Source organism: Carassius carassius, chromosome 2 (genome assembly GCF_963082965.1).
Source record: "Carassius carassius chromosome 2, fCarCar2.1, whole genome shotgun sequence".
Classification (NCBI taxonomy): domain Eukaryota; kingdom Metazoa; phylum Chordata; class Actinopteri; order Cypriniformes; family Cyprinidae; genus Carassius; species Carassius carassius.
Window position 1 is genome coordinate 10,350,586 of NC_081756.1, and position 20,173 is coordinate 10,370,758.

The 20,173-nt window shown below is 36.1% G+C and overlaps 2 protein-coding genes across 3 annotated transcripts in view; both read left to right on the forward strand.

Moving 5' to 3' along the window:
- prmt3 (protein arginine methyltransferase 3) overlaps positions 1-6,287 on the forward strand; it is a 48,655-nt gene extending 42,368 nt beyond the window's left edge. Inside the window, exon 16 of the mRNA XM_059507186.1 lies at positions 5,864-6,287. Within this exon, the coding sequence (XP_059363169.1) occupies positions 5,864-5,973 (110 nt within the window). The 3' untranslated portion in view covers positions 5,974-6,287. The remainder of the gene's footprint in view (positions 1-5,863) is intronic.
- A 2,339-nt stretch (positions 6,288-8,626) lies between these two features.
- Positions 8,627-19,474, forward strand: LOC132101986 (sodium- and chloride-dependent glycine transporter 2-like). 2 transcript variants are annotated; one of them, XM_059507198.1, is made up of 16 exons: positions 8,627-8,967; positions 9,764-10,216; positions 11,516-11,666; positions 12,231-12,362; positions 12,507-12,680; positions 13,551-13,698; positions 13,792-13,924; positions 14,326-14,460; positions 14,593-14,696; positions 15,370-15,494; positions 15,681-15,793; positions 15,900-16,031; positions 16,299-16,398; positions 16,757-16,857; positions 16,992-17,159; positions 17,860-19,474. In XM_059507198.1, exons 1-16 carry the CDS (start codon positions 8,965-8,967, stop codon positions 18,016-18,018), a joined length of 2,331 nt encoding a protein of 776 aa, XP_059363181.1. In that variant the 5' UTR covers positions 8,627-8,964; the 3' UTR covers positions 18,019-19,474. The 2 variants fall into 2 exon arrangements, with proteins under 2 accessions (XP_059363181.1, XP_059363187.1); XM_059507204.1 differs by lacking the exon at positions 8,627-8,967 and having other exon boundaries at positions 9,594-10,216.
- Positions 19,475-20,173: the final 699 nt, after the last annotated feature.

Genomic DNA, 20,173 nt, shown 5'->3' on the forward strand with positions numbered 1-20,173 from the left:
GCACACAACAAAAATAGTCTTCTTTTTGGGTTTTATTTTACATTCATCACCAGTTGAGGTTGTGTGCAATCTGATTACATGGTATTTTCAAATAGAACCAATAACCAATTGATTTCTTTTATGTTAGATTATTCCACTTTATTGTCATTGCACGTTACAGTACAGTTTAGCATTTAACCAGAAGTGCATTGGTAGTGGTTATTTATATATAAACAGTACAGCTGATAATAAATATGAATGGGTAATAAAATATGAATAATATGAATGACAGAAGCAGTGGATATGAAAAGGAGGGTGTCTATACAGTGAGTACAGTATTTAGGAGTGCAATGGAGAAACATTTTGTGTACATCAGTTATGATGTAAGTTTATTTAAATTATTAACAGTGAGCCCAAAGGATTTTTTCTAAAAATTATTTATTGTGAGCCCAAAAGATTTTTTACCATTAAACACATTTTTAGATATGCTTACAAAGCATTTAAGAGTACAAACATATTTTTGTTAGATAACAATTAGCTTAAATATAAAAAAATGTAACTGTAAAAGTATTTTTTCTGTTTTCAATTAATTAAAAACTGTTTAAGTTTAATCATGTAAATAAGCTCAATAATACAAAAACACATTTTATGTGTTTGTGTGTGTGTGTGTATAATTAAACACTTTTCACTAAATATTTATTTGTTTAATCCATTGCATATTTTGTTTGTAATGTAAAACAAATTGTATTATGATATATTTGTAAATTTGATATGATACACATACATTTTAAAAAGCTTTTTCTTTCATTTTATATATATATATATATATATATATATATATATATATATATATATATATATATATATATATATATATATATTAATTGTACAAATTCTGTATAAAACAAATATAATAATTGTAGTTAATTGTAGTTAAAAAGTATAATAATTGCTTTTTTTGTCCACATGAAGAGGTTTGGTTCTTGTAAAGAGGACTCGAGTGTGAAAACACCCTAAAACAGCCTCATTAAAACTGATTCATTTATATGTCCATTTCTGTGTCATTTTATTTTAATATTGCTTTATCTTCATATTATTTATTCATAACTGCCTATTGCAGAATTGCATGAATATCAATCCTCTGTTGTTTAAAAGAAGCAAATTATGGTGAAAAACCAAATAAACAATGAGAGGGAAGTGGATCAGAACCTGAAAGTTATTAAAAATCATATTGCCTCATGTTTAGGTATAAGAGCAACGCAGACCATCTACACTTAGATCAAGGCTCTGTATTGTCTGTAGATGGCTAGACAGTGTCCCGGCCGTGCTAACAGATGAAGTGTAATGGGAATCGGAGAAATGTCATCTGATGCGCAGATGGATGAAGGTGCTTTAGCCAGTTCCTCTGATACAGCACATTATTATAAATGACTGTGTCCTAAATGTAGCTGTCCACGGGCATTACCATGGACAGTCCCTGCAGAAGCCGTTCAATGATAAGAGTGCCGTTCACTTGAAGGTCCGCTAACACTACTTATGCGTTGCTGATACCAGTGTCAGATTATAATCAGAAGGCACAGTCGTGTGATTATATTGTTTGGCATATTTGACCATTTTGCAGTAGCTCCAGAAAATGCCTAATCTATAAACAGCGTCCCTCACACTGGAGATTTGGAGAACCTTGAATAGGTTATTTGTAGTTTATATTTTACTCAGATGCACACTAGCCTAGCTCTTCGAATGACCTATTGCCTATGGATTAGCACCATATGGGTTTGGAGTTTTTGTCTTCTGTTTGCTTTGTCAAGACCATATATGTGTGTGAATGAAAAGACATGGGGAAAATAGGTATAAGAGAAAAATGTTTGGGGGAAACAAGTGTTTTAATCTGTTTTGGGACATGTACCATGATAATACTGTAGTATAATTTGGAGTACCATGTACAAATTTGTTTAACATTGTATGTTCAATATGAGTGACATTTGATTATAAAACGGTATTTTGTCATTATTCAGTACCATGGTACATTACCGCTCAGATGTTTGGGGTTAATAGATTTATTCAGCAAGAACATTAGTTGATAGAATGTATTCATCAAAGAATGCTGAAAAAAAATTACAGTATATTGGTTTTCCACAAAAAAAAGAAAAAATTAGAAATGGCCTTTGTTCAGTCTATACTCATGTTTCAGTTGCATTTATTAGTTAAAGTAGTGATGTTAGTTTATCTTATAGATTTATTACAGTTATTATTTAAAAAGATGAATGCATTTAATCATGACCTGCCAAAACTACCCTTACTGTGAGCTGAAAGCACACGATGAGTAAGATGATGCAAAACAGGAAACACACATCTAAAAGTTCTTTTTAACTTGATTTGGCACTTGATATGTCATGATTTAGTTTTATTGATTAAAATTACAAGATAAGCACCGTGCTTTCCTGTAATGTATCCTACGAAAATAGGAAATTAAGAATTACATTTTACATTATTCTCACTTAATACATGATTTGTAACTTGTGAATTTAAATTGGATTTCTTTTCTAAACAATAACAGTAATGTGTTTTGTGTGTCAAGCTGTCATTTGCATAAAATAAATACTGTTGTTAGAAGAGAAATGCATTCCTCTCAGCTTCTTCTCTTGTTTGTGTTAGTTTAGTAATTACTTTTCAGAAGTGTGATGAGAGGGGAGGTAGAGTATTCAACGGAAATGCGAAACACCCTCAGAAACGCTTTCAGATGCTGTTGTTGCATCAATTAAAGCAGCCTTCATTTGTAATGATTTAGTTGGTTTTGCAGATCATTAAAAGGAAAAGATGAGAAAAAGCTTCATTTTTCATGCACAGCCAACATTTGAGCTCGTATATAAAAGAGGTCACCCTGTGTTGAATGGTCTTGGGACATTTTGAGGGTAGAAAGTGCATTGCACATCACGTCTGTTTTCCAAATAAGGTATTGTACAGCCGATATATTGGTAATAACCTTTAAGAACAAGGCTGCTTATTGAATCAACCATGCAATGCTATTTGTAGTGCTTTAAAGTAGTTTAAACTCAGAGGAAGTGCAGTCCGTCTGCAGTGTGAAAAGGTCCTTGAGGTGTCAGAGCAAGGATCCTTTAGGGGGAGGTGCGATTATTTGATAGACGGGAGCACCGTGGTGAGCTGCTGATTCCGAAGGCCTGTTTTTATGCATCTCCTTTACAGGGGCCACAGATTTATGAGGTTATGCGCTGCAGAGTGAGAGAGAAGTTTTATAATGCAGCTTTTGTATCTTGTGATGGGGTGTTTGGGAGGGCTTTTTCTGAAAACTGCTGTGATTGGACATTAGATACATTGATATTTAATTATAAGTCCATGCTGCAAAAATAATCTAAATAGTCTTTAAGTGGATAGTTCAGTCAAAAGTGAAAATTCTGTCAACGTTTAACTCCAAATCCGTTCCTAATCTGTACAACTTTTTTTCCCCTTTTTTTCATGCAATTGCATCATTAAACATATTAGACAAAAACAGTTCTACAAAATTTGTGTTGCATATAAGAAATGAAGTCATACAGGTGATCAGAGACATTAGCAAACAATACAGAAATTTCATTTTCAAGTGACCTTTCCCTTTAAATTAAAGGAAACCTTTACCCAAGTAATGAATATTTACTGAAAATAAACTCACCAGCAGACCACCCAAGATGCAGATGAATTTGTTTCTTCATTGAAACAAATTTGAGATTAATTTCAATTTGAGATATCATTTAATCACTTGTTCACCAATGGATACTCTGCAGTGAATGGGTGCCGTCAGAGTCCAAACTGCTGATAAAAAAAATCACTGTAATCAACACGACTCCATCAATTAATGTCATGTGAGAGAAAAACTGCATGTTTGTAATAAATAAATCCATCAATAAGGCCATTTCTTTTTTAAATGTTTAACTTTCACTTCTATACCATATTGTATACCATAATCCATAATAGCGGTTTTGGGATATTTGCTTGTAAACAGTGCCTAATCTTTGCATATTTTTCTCCTGCTTCAGATGAGACGGCTTTATCCTTGGATAAAGCCATATTATGGATAGCGGACTTCTAATGGTGAAAGTTAAAAATGTTATTACAACATGCAGCTTTTTGCTTCACAAGACATTAACTGATAGATTGGAGTCATGTGGATTATTGTGAGGTTTTTATCAGCTGTTTGGACTCTTGACAGCACCCATTCGCTGCAGAGGATCCTTAGGTGAGCAAGTGATGCTAATAAATTTCTCCAAATCTGTTCAGATGAAGAAACAAACTCATGTCTTGGATGGTCTGAGGGTGAGTAAATGTTTAGCAAAGTTTTATATTTGGTTGAATTATTCCTTTAAATAACTGTTTGTGTAGACTATGATGCTTGTTCTGTACATTTGTGCACCAGCGTGTTTATTAGCAGTCACACACAAGATGTTTCACGTTGTCTCATCCATTTCTCGTTTCAGCCTCCGTCACCCTTGGTTGCATTGGCATGTTTAATGCAAATGGCACTGTGATGTATGACAGCTCTAGAGGCAGCCTTGTCTCCTCTATTTAATTAACGTGCACCAACAGCTTCTTTCTCATAGATCGCCAATCTTTTTATCGCCTCTACTGTCAGAATAAAATCTTGCTGTAACTACATCCCAAACTGCTTTTCTTTGAGATTTAACCAGGAATTGTAGGGTCAAGTAATTTCACTCTCTGTGTCTCTTGGTTCTCTCCACAGACCTCTGTGTATTAAAGCCCATTGGCAGTAACTGGGAAAGTTGTGTGATGCACATAGCCATTTTGTTTTGCAGGGCGCTGAAGTTTAATAGATCTTTCTATCACTTGTGCTCATACTGGTCACGAAACCTACTCTGTGTTCTTTTTACTTTTGGGAGGCAATATATGATCTGTCAAATCTTTCACTGCACAGCTGATTTTAATTAAAGTATTTCTTGCTGGATCAATTGTTTTACAAAAGAAAAAAAAATCAGGTCAGCTTTTTATTTGTTCTCTTTTGCGCTAGTGAACAAACATTTTGATGATTTCTATTTCTGACATAGTGCATGACTTGTTTGCCAAGCACTTTCTAAAAGCCCGTTCTGTGTATTATAAGCATGTATGGTTAGGAATCGTTAGAAATTGTCCAGTTATAGTTCTGCCTTCTAGTTCTAGTTCTGTCAACAGTTTTGAACTTGCATTCAAAAATAACTTTTTGGCAGGGGAGGAAAAGTGTGTTAAGGGGATCATTTGACAGTAAAAGGTAGAAGAAAACCTATGTGACAGCTGCACTGTGCTGTGACGGTCACATCTGAATTCTCCTCATCTCCTCGTGTCAAAATGCTGCAGTCAGCATATTTTTATCTCATGCAACCTGCAGCAAAGAATGAAATGGCAGGGGGCGGAGGGCTTGTTTGCCAAATGGGTAAATATTAATTTACATCTGGCAGTGAAACGTGAAGTTAATCAAAGTGATTATCTGGAGTAATCATCGTCATTGTCTTCAGGCCTTCCTGATCAAATGTGCCGCCTGTATTTCTACTGTACTCGTGCTGTAGCAAGCAGCAGCTTTCTCTGCCATCTGGAGCCAAGCAGCATGTAATCCTCCCCTGATTCACTCTTAGCTTTTTAATAGCATCCTTCTCTTCTCACCTGGTTTCAGTTTTGTTCAGTGAGAGCATTTCCACTTCTGTTATTACGCAGCTGTGAGTTTTGACAGAAAAGTGTCAGTTGTGACTGAGCTGTATGGTAGTAAAAAGTAAATATTTATTTTTGTATATAAAGCATGCCAGGAAAGCTCAAATATGTTTTTCAAGCTGGTGTGAAGGCATGTCACCATGAAGACTGATTTGTGTCAAATCCTGTTTTTCACTCTCTTTTTCTCCTTGTGCAGGAGAGGAACTTCCAGGTCAAATCGCAGTGCATAAGAACAGAAAGGACCCCAGAGCTCTGCTGATCACACTCAGTGTCGCTGGCCAGAAGCAAACCTACAGCCTCCAGTGAAGAAGTTGTTTTACTGGGGGGAAACACATACTTGGAGCAATCCAGTATTTCATTACTGAAACCTATATATTAAAAAGTTTTCCTACCAAACGTCATTCATTCGTGGGTTGCACATAGAGCTGATGCTGTCAATGTTTTTTACACAAGTTGTTCTCTCTGTGACTATTAACAGAGAGAAGTCAACAACTTGGGCAACTAATGAATGTCAGACTTTGTTTTAAACCTCTTAATGTTCATATATTAGGCCCTGGAAGAACCCTAATTTCCTGTTTGTTTGAATAAAAACTAAGTGAATAAAGTTAAAGCTTTCCTTACATTTTATAAGAATGGTTTTATTTTTACCATAAATTCCCCCGAGTCATTTTTGTTTTACAAAAGTTAGAGATGCAAGATGAAGGCAGTCAGATATGGAAAGACCAATTTTTTCCACAAACCGGTTTAAAAGAAAAAAACTTTTACTCCATCTCTCAATTACGTCATTTGCATACGTATGTCTAACAAATTAGGCTTGAAATATTAAAGACCGATTCACAAAGTGATAGCAGACAAATGAAGCACGCCGATATTGTAGAAGATCTTGCCTTTATAGCACTGTTCCATTGACAGCTGTCATGAAGAAATGTGTCACCTCTGATTGCCACGATTAACCAATCAGAATAAAGTTTTCAGCGAGCCGCGTAACATCAGGACCTGTCCACTAGGGGGAGCCTCAAATATTAGCTTAGTTAGCTTAAAATATGTGGGATCCAGGAAGATAAACAAAAGCTTGTTGTTTGAATGGCAATCTGTGATGCCTCATGCTTAATAAACTGCTTTTGTGCTGAAAATTTTAGAATATAGTCATTAACAAATCCACTGCCTATCTGCTAATGGAAATGTTTGACGTGACTTTGTTTGAGTGAGCAATATTTGGGGTCTGCGATCAAAAATGCTGTTTAAGAAAAGTCACGAACAATTTTGCCTCAAGTATGATTTAGTATAAGGCACTAAGTACCAGCTCACTTCCGTGTGTAGAATTTCCCAATATGCACACTTGTGGGCAATCTTCCCCCCTTAAGTCCGCGTTCACGCTGCAGCAAGTAGGTGTGCAATGTCCCAATTCATTAAAAAAAATAAATAAATTCCCTCATTCTAATATGAAACCAGCATTTATTCATGCTATTGTGTTAAATAATAATATTAATAAAAAATGTCCATATAGCAAGGAGCGAAACTGATCATCATTATTGAGACTTTTTGTTTAAGGCCCTCTAATATTCACGTTTTATGTTCTTTTAACAACAAATACTAGCAAGACAAATGACCATCAGCTGATGCATAATCTTATCTTAAGCAATTAATTATAGGGTGAAAGAAAGTAGAGAGACCTGCTTTCTTTTAACGTTCATTCCTTATCAGACCCAATATGTGCACTATGTCATTTTTATGGCAAAGCAAAACAATTTCGGAAAATACCCGAATACAACAAATTTATTCAACACAAGACAGTTCCTAATTTGAAACTGAAATGAATATCCTGATAAATTGAATTATTCGTTGATTCATTAAGTGTTAAACCCGTAGGTCATTGAAAGACTAGCCTACGTGTTTTTACTGTTGGTTCTTTCTAACTTAAAGCTTACAGTGTTTCTCTTCAACGTGCTTTAAAGAGAACAAATAAAGGTGACACGGAAAGAGAAGCAGAAATCAATTACAATTATTCTCTGTTGACAAAGCAATTAAACCCAGAGCGAAGAGCTAATGCACCCGTATAGTGGCTTATCACAGGCGGCCGCAGATTTATGATGGTCACTGCAGCAGCGTGCATGCATAGAGTGATATCGAGACTGAGGAACTTTCCGACGTTATTACATTTCTTGATTAACTGGTTGGGCACTTGATATTAACTTTAATCAGATGTTGTCATTACATAATCTTTAACAGCTCAGTATTCAAGTGGGAATCGATTTAAATGCAGGCTGCGTGATCTGTTATTTGGTATATATAGCCTAATGTGTGTCCAAGTTATTCATTCAAGTTATTATGTATTCTGACTAATAATTATTATTTCATAAAGATTCTATGTTCAATTCTGTACTTCTCTGTTAAAAACAATTGCTGCTCCGGGGTATGATGCTTGGATGCTCAATGCACTGTGGTTACATGGCTAAAAATAGAAAGTTACTCCTTTGTCTTGCGTAAAAGTTTAACAAATGAGTGCCTCCACTCCTCTGAAAACCTCGCCCACTTTTCACACTTGAACAATGTGGGTGCCGGTGACGCATAAGGATACGTGTGCGTTTGACGTGTGAACTATGAACCATGAGATATGCAATTACTCAAATAGCGTACTATAGAAAATATGAAGTTTTTATAATGGGGTTTCATCAAATTCAAAGTCAACTGCTTGGTTGTAGACAGTCGTTCATGTAAAATATAAGCAACTTCGTTCAGAAATCATATTTCCATGACCTTATCTAAATAAAAAAATGTCCAGACGCTGATCTGTGTATTGCGTGTAAATAACCTAAGTGTGATAAGATATAATTAAAAACACAAAAATGGCCTGTTATCTATATTTAATAAAATGGTATGATGAAAAGACATTAGATTGATGTATAGGTGCCGGTCATCTATGCAGTCCTCACGACGCCTGCGTCTGCAGAATCTTCTGCGTGCGTCAGATGAACATCTTTACATAGTCCTGAGGGACAAGTTTATTAATCAGTTACGAGCCAGTCCGTCCCCAAACGTAGTCTCGCGCTGCCTCGTGTGTCGCGAGCTCACGTCTTCGCTTGTTGCCCCTTTAAAAATCCGAATTGGAGCCCAATGATTTATCAAAGCCCTATTATCAAGAAAATGTCACGCGAAGGGTACCTTGCCATGCACTGACGCAAACCCGGTTTTCCCACGGAGATATAGAAAGCTTTGCACTTTGCAGCCAAACTCAAGCTGCCTGCCGTCTTTCCAGCTGTTTTCTGCTATTAACCCACATTTGTTGACTCTGCACACATGGTAAGTACAGCACATGCAATACTTTACGCTTTGCAAGTTTTTGCTGTGAACAGTTAAATCATTTAGAACAGTCTAGGGAACAAAATAGTATTATTTGTAAGTTCACTAATGAACGCAATGTCGCTATCCACGGTGCTGAAACTTTCTGGCAGGCGTTTTTACGCCTTTTCAATGGCAATATTAATTAGCCTATACAATATGTAAAAAAAAAAAAAAAAAACTTACAAAAAACAAACAAATGTATAACCATACTAGTAGTGATATTTAAAGAATGACAGACGGGTATGCTTTCGATATGTAGATAGCAGAGTATTTTAGCATGTTTTTAAAAGGGTTTTAGGACAGTGTTCTGCTATAGTGCAATGTAGGCTAATTGTTGGTGCAATGTTCCGGGTTTGCACTAACGTTACATACATACACCGGGACTGGTGCCTGCCGCAGGGGGGAAAGCCTTGGCCGAGCCCGGCAGCTTGTCTATTGCCCATAAAACCAGGGGATGTGCCGGGGTTGAATGACAGGAGGTAAATGAGGCGTAAAATTAAAGAATCTTTCTCTAATGGTAAACGCAAGAAGCAAACAGCTACCGTCCGTGAGCTGAAGATCAAAGAAGTGGGGCAGACATGTCCAGAAACGCTCTAGCATAAAATACACTGCAGAAGTTATAGCTATGAAAGCGTGAACATTTTTGCCTAGGGGTAGGTTTCTGTAAAAATGTTGGCAGACTGTAGGCGTTAAATAGCATTTAATTATTACGTTAATTATACTGATCCTGACTAATGTGTGTTTAACGTTGCAGGATTTTTCTGAGCAAGGGGAAATGTTGAGACAACCGTCAAACATTATCCCGCCCCAGCCGTCTGGGGGAGCGGCTGGAGCTACAACTACAAACAAACCGCAGAACGGGAACCCGGTGCCCCAACCGCCGCCTGTAAACGAACGGAAAACTTTTTGTCCTTCGGAAAATAAACCGTGCGAAATGGAAGCCAATAAAGCATACGGGACGTTTAAGAACGCTGCACCTGGACCCACGTTTACTCCCGTTAATTCTGCCGTACGCAAGGATTCAGCCGGTAAAATGGATGGTTCGACCGGTAAAGCCACGTCGGACTTCATGTCTAACAATCAAAGTGCTGTAAGGACCGCGGCGGAGCATAACAACGCCACCGGTGACTGGACCTCCATGAGCCAGACCACCATCATCCTGGGTACAGATGGCACTACATCTGTTCTGCCTGGCACGGTGACCGGGGTAAGTGGTTGATGAGCGTTTCATTCCGGTTCAGCCAATCAACCCCAAGCGTAAAGCTTTCAAATGGGGAGAGTCTTGAGCAAAAACAAAAACTGGGAGATTCTGTTTTAAGAGTCGTGTAGGCTACTGCATTGTAAAACTAAAGGCATCCAGCCGCAGCTTTGTCCGTTACAACCTTTACAGTTTAAATTTTGCTCGTGAGACCTTTGGCTCTTTAACCCACTTGCGTTTGTAAAAATAAGAATAATCATTAAAAAAAAAAAAAAATTTGAAAAATGATGATCAAGGTTGGAGTTTCTAGAGGTTCTCGGCCGAAATTGTCATTTGGCGCCGCAAAATAATATATATATTATTTTATTGTGATATTGAAATGTACACTAAGTGATAAGCAGTACGGTAATTTGGAGCGGCGTTCTGTTGCTATGGTTACCTCGCAGCCGAAATCTATTAGCTGGCGTCTTTTGCGACAGGTAAACATGCGCTGCGACTAACTTGTAGTTTTTTGCGGGATTTTACCGTTACTGAAACGTTTTGAAACATATTTGCACTTATATGAAAAACCCGAGCCTTTTGTATGTACTTCCCCCTAATTTGCGCCGTTTTTACTGTGTAAGATAACGGGTTTGCTTCGGCTATATATTCTATTCAATGCTCTTCAAGAGTAAAAACCAAAGACGGCTATTGTCATTTGTGCTGTAACCTAAGTCAAAGAAATGTTTCAGTCCGTTAAGTCTCTCAAAAGTGAGCAGCGAAACAAAATCTGTTTCCAGTCTGGAAAGATTTGAACCGTTATGGTGATTATTCTGACAGCACAATAATTACAGCTGTTTTCACGAGCAGTGAAATGTCCTTCATGTGTGAAGGAACCTGAATACGTATTAGGATACTGCATTGTTAATGAAACAAACCCCTCAGATCATTTGCTTTATTTGAAATGAATCTGCTGAGCTGTGCATGCAAGCTGTGTTTTGTGAGGTTTATTGTCCTCAGAGATTGGTTTCTGATGGCTGGTTGTGTTGCAGGATAATGTGTTATAATGTGTTACATAAGAATCTGCTTATGGTACAATTCCCTTTGGGGTGTTTCATCAGAGTCAAGAGCGACCCCTTTAATCCCTGGTCACTGTTGTTGGGGGAGCATTTCGATTTTTATTTTTTATTTTTAGTGAGGACATATTAATACAACAATAATTTTAATGACCCATAATTTGATGATTGTCATAATAGTTAAAAATGTAATATCTGAGAATGCAGCCCGCGTCCGATCATCCTAAACTCTTATAGTGGACTGTTCTTCCAGGATGATGATGATGATGATGATGGAGGAGATGAGAATAAGGCCCGGGGGAACTGGTCCAACAAACTGGATTTCATTCTGTCCATGGTGGGATATGCCGTGGGTTTGGGAAACGTGTGGAGATTCCCATATCTTGCTTTTCAGAATGGTGGAGGTGAGAAATAATTAAGGGACAGCATAATAGAAAATATTAGGAAACATTTTTGTTCTACTACAGATCGATTTTTTTAATCGAAAACGAGTAGTTTAGAAATCCGGAATGTAATTTAAAAATACACACATATAAACTTTTGTTAGAGGCTATTTTATTTTCTGCTATGAAATTCAAAATTCGTTTAAGATTAGACGGAATTAATTTTAATGTAGCCTACGAATTATAAGGGCAACGAAAAAAATTATTATTTGGTATAGACCTTATATTTATAGGACTACTTAACAGTAGTGTATATATATTATTTTATTTTATCATTATATTTAAGTTTGTTATAGCCTACGTTATCTAATTGTAATATTATAAAATAATATTTTGTAACATATTATGTTAATTAAAAAAAAATCTTAAGTTCAAATTGAATAGGTTTGTTCATTTTTTTAAAAGACGCACTACTCATGAGTCAAAGGTTTCTCTCTCTCTCTCTCTCTCTCTCTCTCTCTCTCTCTCTCTCTCTCTCTCTCTCTCTCTCTCTCTCTCTCTCTTTATTTATTTTTTTTTATATAGGTGCATTTTTGATACCTTACCTAATCATGTTATGCCTCGCCGGAATACCTATATTTTTGTTGGAGGTGTCTTTGGGTCAGTTCGCCAGCCAAGGCCCTGTGTCAGTATGGAAAGCAATCCCAGCTCTACAAGGTAAACCGACGTTACTTTATTAATTGATCTTCCGTTGTTATGAGCAATGTTTGTGTTACATTAGTGTTTCCAGTGAAATGGTAATAGACTTTCCGACTGCTTTAAGTGTAATTTCTATTATCTGGTTTCATTTTGTTATTATAGGTTGCGGGATTGCCATGTTGATAATATCTGTCTTGATAGCCATATACTATAATATTATTATGTGCTGGACATTGTACTACCTGTTCGCTTCGTTGAAGGGGACACTGCCATGGGCCACCTGTAAAAATGAATGGAACACCGTCGAGTGCAAAGACAAAGACATGCTGCTTTTGGGTGAGTATGAGTCTCTCTCTCTCTCTCTCTCTCTCTCTCTCTCTCTCTCTCTCTCTCTCTCTCTATTTCTCTCTCTCTCTCTCCTCTCTCTCTCTGTCAGTCCACCCCCAACACCCCTTCTTTTTTCTAACTAAAATGCGCAATGCGCAACCTGTATTTCAGGAATTAAGTAGCCTACTGCTCAATTTAGGTTATTCAGTGTCATCCTGCTCTCGTTGTTCCTTCTCATTATGCGAAAAGTTCTTATTTGATGACTTGACAGATTTGTTTATTTAATTTTTTTTGGTCAGCTACAGAAATTGTAAAACCAAGTTATTTTTTTTTATTTTATTGTAGTACCATCATGCAGCATGACTAGCTTTTGTGTTTTTATTGAATTTAGGTTTATTGTGTCACACTGAAACGTGCCATTGGTGAAGTAAATGATGTTTGCTACTTATCATAACGAGTTTTTCCTAAAACCTAATGTGAATAAAATCTCTGGTGTTGTATGATCCATTTGTTTTAATTCTCAGAAATGTTTATGTTTGAATTAGTTTTAAAACCCGTTTCTCAATGTCGTGCTTTTGGTGAATTCAGCAGAAAATCTGCTTGCTTGACAAATTTACTGTAAGAGTTGGTGCAGTGCCGCAGTGAGATGCACTGCCACCTGGTGGCCGGTTTGAGTAGCGCTACTACCGACTGAATCAGAATTGTGTACAGTATTGCAGTTGATTTGTGTTTAAATTGTGTAGGCTTATTTGTACGACGTTTGATTGATTTCGAGCACTTGTTTAAATAATTTTTTTCAACTAGGCAGTGAATGACGATGGAAAACAGGAACTTTTTTTCACGTTCATTCCAAGTTCTTTCATTGTTTCTTCTGGCCAGACACCTGTATACTAAGGGACAGAAACATCACATCAATGAAGAATACTACATTCTGTTTATCTGCAAATGCTGTTGGGAATTTAAGTAAACTCTTAAATGTCACAGCGGACAATAAAACCTATGTCAGCCCTAGTGAGGAATATTTCAAGTAAGTATGCTTTTCCAGTAATATGTATTTCGAGGTGGTGCATGTGAAATTTTGTAGATTAAATGGATGCTAATCACTCTGCTTTCTTGACAGGTATAATGTGTTGCATATTTCGAAGGGTATTGAATACCCAGGTGACATCCGTTGGCCCCTGGCTGCTTGTCTTTTTCTGGCCTGGCTTATTGTTTATGCCTCTTTGGCTAAAGGGATCAAGTCCTCAGGGAAGGTAAGAATACAGGTTGAATTTGTTCTCTCCTTACTTTCTCCTCTCTTTACAGTATCTGGTAAAAGAGAAATGTACAGCAGGCCTCTCTCTGGTCTGGTGCAAAGCTGACTTCTAGAAAATTCCCCTGTTTTGAATGACCTTTTAAGAGTGTAGACGGTAACTTTAACTGTAAATGATCAGAAAATAAGTGGAACTAGTGCTGATATCACAAAGTAAATGTGTGTTTACTGATTAGGCACAATAAATATTAGATGGGTTAATAATTCTTTCTAAGGCTGTAAGATAAGCAGAAGATTGCCAAATGATTAGATTTTTTTTTCTTAGATAAATTACTAAAGAGTAGTATTCTCTTTGAGTGATAACTGTTTTTAATTGTATATTGTATATGTGTCTTTTTTCAGGTGGTGTATTTCACTGCCACCTTCCCCTATGTGGTGTTGGTCATCCTGTTGATCCGAGGGGTCACTCTACCCGGAGCCGGTTCTGGGATCCTTTACTTCATAACACCCAAATGGGAAAAACTCAATGATGCCAAGGTAATAAAGAGAATGGTGTATTTTTATGTATTATATTTGATTATACAATATTTAATATATTGTCCTCCATCTTATTTCTCTTTCTCCATCAATCTATCTTTGTTTTTTTTCTCTCTTTCAATTTAACTCTAGGTGTGGAAGGATGCTGCTACACAGATTTTCTTCTCTCTGTCTGCAGCATGGGGTGGTCTTATAACTCTGTCGTCCTACAATAAGTTTCATAACAACTGTTACAGGTAACCAGGGCTGTCACTTTAGAATACACTGCTGTTCAAATGTTAGGGGCAAATGTTAGTTAAAATTCTTTTTTTTTATTTGAAAGCAATTTTTATTCATAAAGGATGCATTACATCGATCAAATGTGAAAGCAAAGACATTTGTAAGGTTACAACGAATTTGTATATCAAGTAAATGCTATTATTTTGAACTTTCTATTCATCAAAGAAATGTAAAACGTGCAAATGTATCAAATGTGCACATTTTCCACAAAAATATTAAGCAGTTTTTTTTAAAAACTGAGATTAATAAATGTTAAATAAGCAAATAAGCATATAAAAATGATTTCTGAAGGATCATGTGACCCTGAAGACTGGAGAATAAATTACCCTTTAAAATCTATTAAAATAGATTTTTTTTTTGTAATTGCAAAAATAATTCACAATATTACTATTTTTATTGTATTTTTGATCAAATAAATGCAGTATAATATTTGAATTCGCAAACGTGTACAAATGAGTCTCTTTAATCAAGAGGATAAATATTGTTTTTCAAAACTAAAATTGCAAAATTATCTGTGCTAGGCATTGTGCACATTCAATAGACACCTCTGCTCAAAATAACATCTGTGTCTCATGATAATGACTTATGATTTGAGATTACATGATGTATTGTGTGTCTGTTGTTTTACAGGGATACTCTCATTGTGACGTGTACTAACAGTGCCACAAGTATTTTTGCTGGTTTTGTCATTTTTTCAGTTATTGGCTTCATGGCTCATGAGCTCAAAGTCCCGATTGAGAGTGTGGCCGATGAAGGTACGTTGTACGAATGCATGTTTCTGGCTGCTTAACTATGATTAACTATGATCAGATTGCTGTTTTTGTTTTGTTTTGTTTTTAGTAACGATACACACAACTCATTACATTATCATTGCTTTTACTATCATCAGTCCTAAAATACATTCATTAGTCTGGGTCTGTTAATGTGCTCTTTTTGTATAGGTCCAGGGATTGCTTTTGTGGTCTACCCAGAGGCTCTGACTAGGTTGCCCTTGTCACCGTTCTGGGCCATCATCTTCTTCCTCATGCTGCTTACACTTGGTCTGGATACCATGGTAATGGAAATCATAAATTGCATGATTTACAGTGTTTTCTTTGATTACAGGATAAGATACAATAAATACCTGAATCACTCTCGTTCACACTTTCATTCCTCTCTAGTTTGCCACCATAGAAACTATAGTGACGTCTGTTTCTGATGAGTTCCCCAAGTACCTGCGCAAACACAAGCCTCAGTTCACTTTGGTTTGCTGTCTGTCCTTTTTTGTGCTGGGTTTCCCCATGATCAATGAGGTAGGACGTGTACTCTTATTCCTAACATCTAAAACTTTACATTCATAGGACACTTATTAAAGCAGCTCTCTGGTAAAAACAAAACAAAAACAACTAAACAGGAAAGTAAATAGACTGCAGTGGAATTCCCGAAAGCAGATGATTGGAAATGTCTAGAATGATTGTTAGTTTGTTTGTTTTTTAATTAAGGTGATTAACTGGGCGAGTTTTAAATTAGGTTTTATTTTAAGTTTAAATGTGCATATGTGTGTGTGTTTGCCCTCACAGAGTGGAATGTACATGCTTCAGCTGGTGGACACATTTGCAGCCTCTTACTCTCTGGTCATCATTGCCATATTCGAACTGATTGGAATCTCATACATTTATGGTGAGTTTACGAAATTATGATTATTTGTTGACTAAGGGCTCCAGTAATTTATTCTAGTGCACAGCAGGAATCAAACTTTTTAGGTAATAAAAAAGCAAATTACAAATAATTAAATAAACCAGCAGGCAGCAATGAATAGGTTCAAGATAAAAGGCAGGCTAAGCATGTTAGTCCTTTTTTAAAGTTATTACAGTAGTTCGTATAGGTTTTGCAACGTCACCATGCAACGTCAACCACCAACATCTTTTCTTTCTTTCTTTCTTTCTTTCTTTCTTTCTTTCTTTCTTTCTTTCTTTCTTTCTTTCTTTCTTTCTTTCTTTCTTTCTTTCTTTCTTTCTTTCCTGTATCTGTGGAGCAGGCCTACAGCGGTTCTGTGAGGACATTGAGATGATGATTGGGTTTCAGCCAAACAAGTTTTGGAGAATCTGCTGGGCCTTTGTCACACCAACCATTCTTACAGTATGCCCACATTATTCCTTTGATGACCATTCCTGCAGATAGCCGTGACTCACATTGCATGCACACATTAATCTGTACCATAACTGTACTAGTACTGCCACTGACCTTCTTTCTCCCTCCTTCTTTCTTTCTAGTTTATTTTGGCACTCAGTCTGTACCAGTGGAAGGTGATGACATATGAGGATTACACTTATCCGACCTGGTCTATGGTTCTCGGCTGGCTTATGGTCATCTGTTCTGTCATATGGATTCCCATCATGTTTGCTATTAAGATGTACCTTGCCCCTGGATCGTTAACTGAGGTAAAGGAGAAATGTTTTCTATTTGAAGGTTATTTAAAATGTATCAGTACTGCTATTTATTAAATAAATGGGTTCTAAACATTATTAAGTTCATGTTTATTAAAATTTAGGAAAAGTGTTTTCAAAAACTTTCCTTCTCTCTCAAACCCCCAGCATTTTTTAGCATTTAAATCACCTTATGCCATCATTAGTTCTTTGTTTGTCCTGTGGAATGAAAGACAGCGTTATTTTAGTATTACTAAAATAGTATTATAGTTTTTACTACTATTTTGAATTAGTTCTTATTTTTTAATTTAATATTTTAATCGTAATTGCCTTTATAGTTTATTAATTTTATTTCAGTTTCAGGTTTATCTTTTTGTTTTAAAGTTCACCAAGCTTAAATTAATAAAAATGAAAAATGTTGCTGAAATAAAATAAGTGTAAGGATTTAAACAATTATTTTGTTTAATATTTATTTAAATTAATGAAAATTTTATTTTTACAGTGTTACTATAATCAATAAGAACTCCATTTTTGGATGCATAATAATTATAAAACAATTATCAAAATCCCATATAAAACAACATGTTTTATGCACATGTACAATGTTAACAACAAAATAATCAATCAAAGTGATACTTTTTCAGTAATTCTATTTTTTTATTGAATTTTTTTGCACCCGGCATGCAATTTTGACAACCATTCTCGTTCTCTACAGCGTTTGAAGTTGGTGTGCTCTCCTCAGCCCGACTGGGGTCCATTCCTGATGAAACACCGCGGGGAACGCTACAAGAACATGACTGACCCTCTGGGCACCAACTCTCTTGGCCTCAAACTTCCCCCCAAAGATTTCCAGCTATCAACCCAATATCAATAATTGAATTGCCTGTGAGTGTGAGATCCCCTGAAGGCCTCTGAGGGTGAGACCAGCACTCACGTCAAACTCTTTCCCCATTCAACCTCCCCTTTTTACCATAGTGTTCTCTTTCAGCCATATTCCCCCTCTTCTGGCACTATTAGAGGGGTCTTTCAGGTGGAAAGCACAGACAACTCCCTATGATTTTGTTGTTTTCTGAATAATAACTCATTGTCAGTCTGAGAGTAGAGGTCTTTCACACACATTCTGAAACACTGATCCCTGAACTTTTTTCTCAGAGGCAATATAGTGATGCAGTTGCAACTGTTGAGGCAATATTTGACTGATTGTTCATCATGCAGTGGTTGTTTTTAATTGTTTTCATTCTGAAGTGACTGCTGATGTTAAAAAGAAAAGAAATAAGGAGAATAGCATTTATATTTCTTGTCTATTTGCTTGTCATCTCTTAAATGTAGCAGACATACTGAGATAAACTGCTGAGTAGTGCACAGTGAACTAAAACTTTTTTTCTGGTATGGTACTATCGCTCTCCACTTGTGTCCACTCATAGCTATACCTTGTGCCTCAGACTTCCTCTATTTATGGAATAGTGTTTAGTATAGTTTTAATTAAACCAATCATACTACATTATGGAGGGAAGTGAGCACATTTCAGTCTCTGTGAATGATAAGCTCTCCTACTCTTTTACTAACCCATCAGAAATATCTCTACAGTGTTATAGAATCCAAACTCAAAGTGTAAGCTCCAATAGTATAGATCCATTCCTGTCTTCAAAGAAAACTTAGCCATGCAAAACTGTAATATTACCTTTCAGTATTGTTTAGAGTAGTACTCAACGGCCAGCTAGCAGTTATATATGTATACTAATATTTAGAGTATGCTTTCGAGTTTGTGTCGTGATCTGTTTATTGACTTTGTGAATCCTATTCTTATGCAGTACGCAGTTATAGTGGAGTACACAAAAGAAAAGTAGAGAAAAAAACAAGGAGTGTGGTATGTGTGGCAAACCAGTCGTCTGATAAAAAGTATATATTTTAGAAATGTATTTTTAACCACTGCTTGCCGAGGATATGTAGAGTAGAAGAAAACAAAACAAATGTTTTTCAGTTTGAAATCCTGTGCTTGGGGGACCACACTCCTTTTTTTATGTTTTGCACCTGTTTGTCTGTTCATCTTCATGAAACAGGGTCTCAGGTATTACTTCTTTCCATCAACCTCATTAGATGTTTGATGCTTGTGGAAACTTGATGTGATTCTCATATAACTAGGGCTGCATGCTGAAGCGTATTTTAATTGTGGTTGCGATTTCTGCTTCTCTCAAATTTTATTACGCATTATCGCCTGTGATATTTTCCCTGCTGGTTATTATCCTGAAAACCTTCGTTTAATTTAGCATTTCCATTATCTTGCACTGGTGACATGATCCTGTTCATGGCTGCTGTTGCCAGACTTTAATATTTTTTTTCATAAATCAATACATGGTTTACTTAGTCTTTCCAACTATGTGTACATGCTCTCTCTACATTAAGGAAAAAGTACAGATGAGCTGAAAACACCTGCAAACATTTAGGTTGGAGTTTAGAGATCTTTACTGAGATAATCTGCTAAAAAAAAGTGCAATACAACCAGTCTGGTTTCCTTCAAGCAGCCGTTTGTGCTGTTTGTTGCAAGCAAACTGTGTGAGTTGACTTTCTCTTGATTTGCGTTTATGTGAAAGTGTCATTTTCTGGTGAAATGAAAAATGTTTATTTTGAGCAAAGAAACCATTATCGTGCAGCCCTACATTTAACCAATTCTTTATAAGATTTGTTAAAATGCACACTTTCAATATATTATGCCATAATGACAATTTGAATCCTTACATATCTTATAATTAGTGTTCCATTTCTAATGGACTGTAAATATGGTTACAGATTATATGCTTTCGTAGTATTGCTTTAGGCAGTTTTTATTTCTGGTTAATTGTGCTGATCAGTCAAAGCACTACATAAAGCACTTTGATTAAATATTACATAAAATAAGTGGTTGTTCACCACCACAATGAAAAAAAAAGCCAAAATAATAATAATATATATATATTTTTTAGTTCAACATGAATACTTAAATGACTAACACTATGGAAATGGTTTAGTTAGTATTATGTGAAAAGAGCCAC